Source organism: Conger conger, chromosome 9, assembly GCF_963514075.1.
Source record: "Conger conger chromosome 9, fConCon1.1, whole genome shotgun sequence".
Taxonomy (NCBI): domain Eukaryota; kingdom Metazoa; phylum Chordata; class Actinopteri; order Anguilliformes; family Congridae; genus Conger; species Conger conger.
This window is the reverse complement of record NC_083768.1, coordinates 58,293,807-58,301,306: the sequence shown is the minus strand read 5'-3', so window position 1 is coordinate 58,301,306 and position 7,500 is coordinate 58,293,807. Positions and strand designations below refer to the sequence as shown.

Here is a 7,500-nt window from a genome sequence, read left to right as displayed (position 1 = left end):
TGTCCTGGACATAACAGAGCAAAGCTTTAGCCCATTGTCAGTAGGCTAGCAGTTCAGGAGTGATTTGAAAAATTGCCATGGGTGTGGGAGAATCGTGTGTGGCCTGAGATTATGTGCTCAGATAGACTAGCAATACTAAACGGATCTCTCCAAAAAGGCAGTTTACCTTCATCCATTTATAATAGTTTTGCAAGCGATAAGATCTATTAGTGTTTCTTTTTTTAAACCGTCTTGGATTGTCCAAACGTATGTGTAGGCCAGTCAGCGTGCAAGTGCGTCCGTCCCGGCGGATTCATTAGCATCACATGGCACGAGCCTGCAAGCCGCCTGTTACTCTCAATTCTGTAAAATCACAGAGGCCTACCACGTCACATGTAGCACAGAAAAGCCGCGTAAGGTATAGCTGCACACACACGCACGCACGCACACAAGCACACACGCACACAATCAAGCCACAATCATCCCATTTCACACAAAAAAACTTATAAACCTGAGGTGTGACACCTATGAGCATTGCATAAACACACTCCTGCCTATAATCACCCACTTGCGAAATTATCTGCCGTTCAGTTCACTGTGTGAAATGGCGCATATGACAGCCTACCGCCATTATATTGTCCCGTTGTCCAATTAGTTCACGACTCCCTCAAATCATCGCAGCCGCATAGTCTGATTAGTCAGTCTACAAAATTTGAATTTTAAGCCTAAACATTTTTACACTATAGTGTAATCTACATTGCGACTCGGACAGGTAGGCCACGGTAAGTAAGGTGACCGTACCGGATCTTTAAAAAGAGGACAGGGGCGGACGACATACGGCGTTGTGACCACAATAGCGCACTACTGGACTATATGTTCCATGGAACGAACAGCCGTAAGCGGACATTTTATGAATTTCGAAAGTGCGCCTTGACATATATTTTCAGTCCCGAAAAGAAATGATCAGTATAAAAATAAGTGCACGTTCCATATGTTGTATTACGACGTTCCATTTGTTGTACTATTATTGTTTATACCAAAATATTACACCCTGCAAGTATAGGCCTACTTAAGCGCGCTGTTTTGGGTAGTGTGACATTATTTGTGAAAACAGAAGTAAAACAACAACATTAGGCTATGCGATGTGAGGCAGCATCTACAGCTAAAGTGCATTATAATTATATAATTATAATTAACACGCAATGTATACAGCACATACCTACCCCATACCTACAGTTGACTGGCCAAACTAGTTTCTAAAGTAGATTTCCATCTACCCTAATTAACATAAATAGTTAGTTCGTAGTTAACCGAGATTGCGTCAACTAAAGACGGGAAATTACAATTTTAAACAATTGCACGAAAATGTAGGCTATCGTGTAGCTTATATAGCTTCACAAGTTACTGTAAAAAGATATAATGTATATAAACACGTTATTACTTAGCATACGCGATAAGGTTAATATAAAGTAAGCTCGCTAGACCGCTAAATTACGTTCGCTAGCTCACAAGCAATTGTAGAATCTGTAAGCTTTCAGGCTACTGTTTAAAACAGAACTCACCATATTCTGACTTGTCCTCTTCCGATTTTTTACCCATTTCCACCTGTTAGTCTCAGTATGTCCTGATTGTATTGTGTTGGGTAGACTACACTGAGATCGGTCTGAAAAATAAACTTGCACTCAAAATCTCTTCAACTCTTTCCGTTTATTTCCCCGTTCCCTGTTGCCAGGCGCTACGTCACCGGTGCACCTGCTTTAGGATGCACACCTGGGGGTACACGCCCAGAATACGTTCCCTTCCCCGCATGGTACCGTGACTTCATTGCCCCCTGGCGACCGGTGTTAGTCACTTTAATGTTGCCAGCCGCAGACAGGACAGGAGTCCCCAACCCTGTTCCTGGAGATCTGCATGGTGTTGGTTTTCATATCAACCCATTATACACATATTGAATGTACACATGAAATTAAATGCGGACAGAGTGCCACTTGTTTTATATTATTATTATTATTATTATTATTCTCTATGTTTTTGATGCAGCAAAAAGTTGCAGTGTTGATCTTGGTATTGCTTAAAAAACAAAAAACAAAAAACAAAAACCTCCCGTTCTTAACTGAGCATTACATTATACAGATCACGAACTATGGCGCAAAAACAGAATGAATGATAATGATAAAAATCCTATCTTTGTCTGTGTGGTAAGAAAACAATATTTGACGGAAAATGGTTGGCATTTATATAGCGCCTTTATCCAAAGCGTTCATTCTCATTCACCCATTCAAACACCGACGGCGATTGGCTGCCATGCAAACTACCAACCAGTGTGTCAGGAGCATTTCGGGGTTAGGTGTCTTGCTCAGGGACACTTCGACACACCCAGGGGGGTTACATTACATACATATTATCGTGATATCATCACATACACATAGCTGTCTCGACATATTACATACTCTTAAGGAGAACATTACATTTTAAAAACAGGCAACCAGAGGCAGGAAAATTCAACATTTTTCTTCATTTTTATTGAGTTTTTATCTTTAATAACAGTACGATTAAGGCATTTTTTTTTTTTTTTGGATTTCGGTAAAAAAAAAAAAAAAAAAAGAACAAAGCAAATGACCTTAAAATCATCAACTGTATACTCTGCGAGTATCTACAATTCCTACGTCTTGTGAAAATAAAAAGGCAAGCCTTCTAGCACAGCTAGCCTTCTAACACAGGGTGCAGTGCCAGATGGTATGTCATGCTATGGTTCGGTGTTTAAAAAGGGTCGCCTCACTGCAGCACAGCCTGATACGTACAACAGCGTTTAGCGTAGGCCACAGGACAGGATGATGTCATCAACCTGTGCCAAAATGACCCTGTGGAGTCGCAGGTCCAACAGGTCAGTCAGGTCCGTCAGGTCCCCCCGGGCAATGGGAATTCCGTACCATGTCATAGCATTCCGTGACTCCCATTTCCGACCAAAACTTCCGCAGTTAAAGGGATATTTCACTTTGGTATGACACAAGTACATTTGTAGAGATTACCACATTAAATTTGCGTGGAGTGAATATTAGCAACATCAGCTGGCCCTGCTGACTCTGAACCACATCACGTTCCCATTTGTCCAGCTCCCAATTCACTCCCATTCATGTTTGGGACCTCACTGAAATAGTGCAAAAGATAGCACTGACGTGAAACAGTCTGCATTTCTGGACTGATGATCTGGTTTCAGGTTTTGGTTAGCTGCAGTGAGAAATACAGCAAGCCGTTTCAATGCATGCGCCCATGTGAGTGTGTTATCGTGTGCAAGAATACATTGTAGTTAAAATAACAGAACTTTTGACAAAAAGGACACGGGACATTTCACGCCAGTACTCTCTTTTATCGATCTACTACCCCCCGTAGTTAGTGTGCGCTTTAAAACTATTACTTTCGGGCAGGTCTCAAAAATAAATTAAGAGTGAATTGGAAGCAAACGGGACATAAAGCCGCACTGTTGACCTTCGGCATGGACAGCTGGAATTCACCCCATGCTAATAAAATGGGTACCAAGTCAAATAATCCTTTAAGAGGCAGAGATGACGGTAGGACTGCAGAATCATACAGCATCTGGAGCAGCACACAGTACAGTGAAAATACCGTAACTTGGGAACGAAGATCGCACAAACGGGCAGGCCCTTTTTTTGCGTCGTAACAGGCTAAACTTCCTCTCATTCCAGGATCGTTCTGCCCAAAACAAGAAAATTAAAAAACATAAAAATAAAATAAAAAAAAGTCTGCTGACAGACAAGACACATTCAACAAACATACACACATACAAACACACACACACACACACACACACACACACACACACACTGGATGAGGCCAAGAAGGAACCACCAGACTTGGGCCTGGGAAAGGCAGAAACCTAGGAGTTTCCCAGCACGGCCAGCCCAGGTTCGGGTAAAGATTCCGGGCAGGCCTCCAGCCGTGCCAGCCTGCTCTGCTCCAGGGCGATGGCCTCTGCAGAATGCTTGCACTTCTCTGAGCCACACTGACAGGTGAAATACTTGCTCTTGATGTCCCAGAAACGGTCACCGTAGTCAAACCTGCCACGGCAGAGGAGAAAAACGAGAGTCTGAACTGAAGTGTCCGTCAACATTTTCAGAAACATTGTTAAAAGACCGGTTGGTGAACCCAGGCAAGGGGAGAGACAAAATGGGTGCCATCAGCTTAATTTTGAGTACAATGGAATTAAAGCCTCAGCATAAGAACAAGTCTGTTCTCTGCTTTTTGTCTTAAGTGTGTTCAAACTAGTCTTTGAAAAGCTTTCTAGAATTCTTGTTTTGCCTTGGTTTTTGGGAGGTTAGGTCAGGAAAGTTGAAAGTAGCATTTGAGTCCTGCGTGTAGGTCTGCCGTTCTGCCTGGTCTTTATTTATTTATTTATTTAGAGAACCTCAAGTTGCATCCAGCCGCTTTCCCGTTCTTAATGCATTTCCCGTTTAGCACAATTTGCTCAGTAGCCGAGAATTCAGACAGTATTTTTCCTACACAAACCACCAGGCAAGCTTAGCAAAATGCAGGAAAGTACTTGTAACTTTACAGTTACATTTCAGTTATTTAGCTGATCCTCTTACCCAGAGCAACGCACAGTTGATTAGACTAAGCAGGAGAAAATCCTGGAGCAGTACAGGGTTAGGGGCCTTGGCTCAAGGGCCCAACGGCTGCGGATCTTATTGTGGCTACACCGGGATTAGAACCACCGACCTTGCATGTCCCAGTCCTTTACATTAACCACTACGCTACAGGCCGCCCTGTGTGGCCACATGGCCCATCAGTCTTGTTTGTCTGTTGGCGCATTGTGATTGGCTGAGGAGGTGCGTACCCCAGCTCCTGGCCCATCAGGATGTCCCGTGAGCTGAAGAAGGCGATGCGGGGGAAGCGCAGGTCCTGGTGCAGCATGAACACACGCACAGGGATGATGTTCGGGTCGCACAGGTGGTTGATGAAGCGGCTGATGTTGCCGTAGTAACGGGCGTCGATGCAGTACACCTCACCGTCCTGCAGGGGGGGGGGGGCGAGAGGGAGGAGTCAGGGCCATTCTCAACGACACTGAACAAAGGACGTGCTGACTTATAACTAATTACATTCTGTTAAATCAAGTTATTATCCTAACCCTAACTGCCCAAAAGACTCAGAAGACTCCTGTATACACAGGATAGGGGTGGAATACAGGGGCACTGGACAGGTGTGGGAGACTGGCGCATTGGACAGGTGTGTTGGACAGGTGTACAGGTGTGTTGGACAGGTGTACAGGTGCGTTGGACAGGTGTACAGGTGTGTTGGACAGGTGCGTTGGACAGGTGCACAGGTGTGTTGGACAGGTGCGTTGGACAGGTGCACAGGTGTGTTGGACAGGTGCGTTGGACAGGTGTACAGGCTTGTTGGACAGGTGCGTTGGACAGGGACAGGTGTGTTGGACAGGTGCGTTGGACAGATGGACAGGTGTGTTGGACAGGTGTGTTGGACAGGGACAGGTGTGTTGGACAGGTGTACAGGTGTGTTGGACAGGTGTACAGGTGTGTTGGACAGGTGCGTTGGACAGGTGCACAGGTGTGTTGGACAGGTGCGTTGGACAGGTGTACAGGCTTGTTGGACAGGTGCGTTGGACAGGGACAGGTGTGTTGGACAGGTGCGTTGGACAGATGGACAGGTGTGTTGGACAGGTGTGTTGGACAGGGACAGGTGTGTTGGACAGGTGTACAGGTGTGTTGGACAGGTGTACAGGTGTGTTGGACAGGTGCGTTGGACAGGTGCACAGGTGTGTTGGACAGGTGCGTTGGACAGGTGTACAGGCTTGTTGGACAGGTGCGTTGGACAGGACAGGTGTGTTGGACAGGTGCGTTGGACAGATGGACAGGTGTGTTGGACAGGTGCGTTGGACAGGGACAGGTTCGTTGGACAGGGACAGGTGCGTTGGACAGGGACAGGTGCGTTGGACAGGGACAGGTGTGTTGGACAGGTGTACAGGTGCGTTGGACAGGTGTACAGGTGTGTTGGACAGGTGCGTTGGACAGGTGTGTTGGACAGGGACAGGTGTGTTGGACAGGTGCGTTGGACAGATGGACAGGTGCGTTGGACAGGTGTACAAGTGCGTTGGACAGGTGTACAGGTGCGTTGGACAGGGACAGGTGCGTTGGACAGGGACAGGTGCGTTAGACAGGGACAGGTGTGGTACCTTGTTGTCCAGGTCAAAAAGGTAGGAGTCGTCCTCTCTCACATCAGCCTCCGCATCTGAAATCAGCTCCCCCACGTACCTGAGAGCGCAAACACCATCTCACTCTGAGAACGTAAAACCACCATCTCACTCTGAGAGCATAAAACCACCATCTCACTCTGAGAACGTAAAACCACCATCTCACTCTGAGAGCGTAAAGCCACCATCTCACTCTGAGAACGTAAAACCACCATCTCACTCTGAGAGCGTAAAGCCACCATCTCACTCTGAGAACGTAAAACCACCATCTCACTCTGAGAGCGTAAAGCCACCATCTCACTCTGAGAACGTAAACCACCATCTCACTCTGAGAGCGTAAAGCCACCATCTCACTCTGAGAACGTAAAACCACCATCTCACTCTGAGAGCATAAAACCACCATCTCACTCTGAGAGCATAAAACCACCATCTCACTCTGAGAGCGTAAAACCACCATCTCACTCTGAGAGCGTAAACCACCATCTCACTCTGAGAGCGTAAAACCACCATCTCACTCTGAGAGCGTAAAGCCACCATCTCACTCTGAGAACGTAAAACCACCATCTCACTCTGAGAGCGTAAAGCCACCATCTCACTCTGAGAACGTAAAACCACCATCTCACTCTGAGAGCATAAAACCACCATCTCACTCTGAGAGCATAAAACCACCATCTCACTCTGAGAGCGTAAAACCACCATCTCACTCTGAGAGCGTAAAACCACCATCTCACTCTGAGAACGTAAAACCACCATCTCACTCTGAGAGCGTAAAACCACCATCTCACTCTGAGAGCATAAAACCACCATCTCACTCTGAGAGCGTAAAACCACCATCTCACTCTGAGAGCATAAAACCACCATCTCACTCTGAGAGCATAAAACCACCATCTCACTCTGAGAGCATAAAACCACCATCTCACTCTGAGAGCGTAAAACCACCATCTCACTCTGAGAGCATAAAACCACCATCTCACTCTGAGAGCGTAAAACCACCATCTCACTCTGAGAGCGTAAAACCACCATCTCACTCTGGCACATACATACGGGCTTCTCACAGAGACGGGGGTTGCTCATAGAGATAGTCTGATATAGGGCTTGTTTATATACAGTATGATATAGGGGTTGCGTGTACAGACAGCGTCATATAGGGGTTGCTTATAGGAACAGTCTGATATAGGGCTTGTTTATATAGTCTGATAAAGAGCTTGTTAATATACAGTCTGATATAGGGCTTGTTTATATACAGTCCACCTGTTAATGTACAGTCTGATATAGGGCTTGTTTATATACAGTCTGAT

General features: G+C 45.9%; 2 protein-coding genes across 2 annotated transcripts in view; both read right to left on the bottom strand.

Annotated features, from left to right (window-relative positions):
* The window catches only part of slc44a4 (solute carrier family 44 member 4), a 27,828-nt gene extending 26,133 nt beyond the window's left edge, over positions 1 to 1,695 (bottom strand). Inside the window, exon 1 of the mRNA XM_061255243.1 lies at positions 1,542 to 1,695. Within this exon, the coding sequence (XP_061111227.1) occupies positions 1,542 to 1,578 (37 nt within the window). The 5' untranslated portion in view covers positions 1,579 to 1,695. The remainder of the gene's footprint in view (positions 1 to 1,541) is intronic.
* A 784-nt stretch (positions 1,696 to 2,479) lies between these two features.
* Positions 2,480 to 7,500, bottom strand: part of ehmt2 (euchromatic histone-lysine N-methyltransferase 2) — a 30,118-nt gene continuing 25,097 nt past the window's right edge. Inside the window, 3 exon segments of the mRNA XM_061255240.1 lie at positions 2,480 to 4,055; positions 4,832 to 5,007; positions 6,185 to 6,263. Coding sequence (XP_061111224.1) covers positions 3,875 to 4,055; positions 4,832 to 5,007; positions 6,185 to 6,263 — 436 coding nt within the window. The 3' untranslated portion in view covers positions 2,480 to 3,874.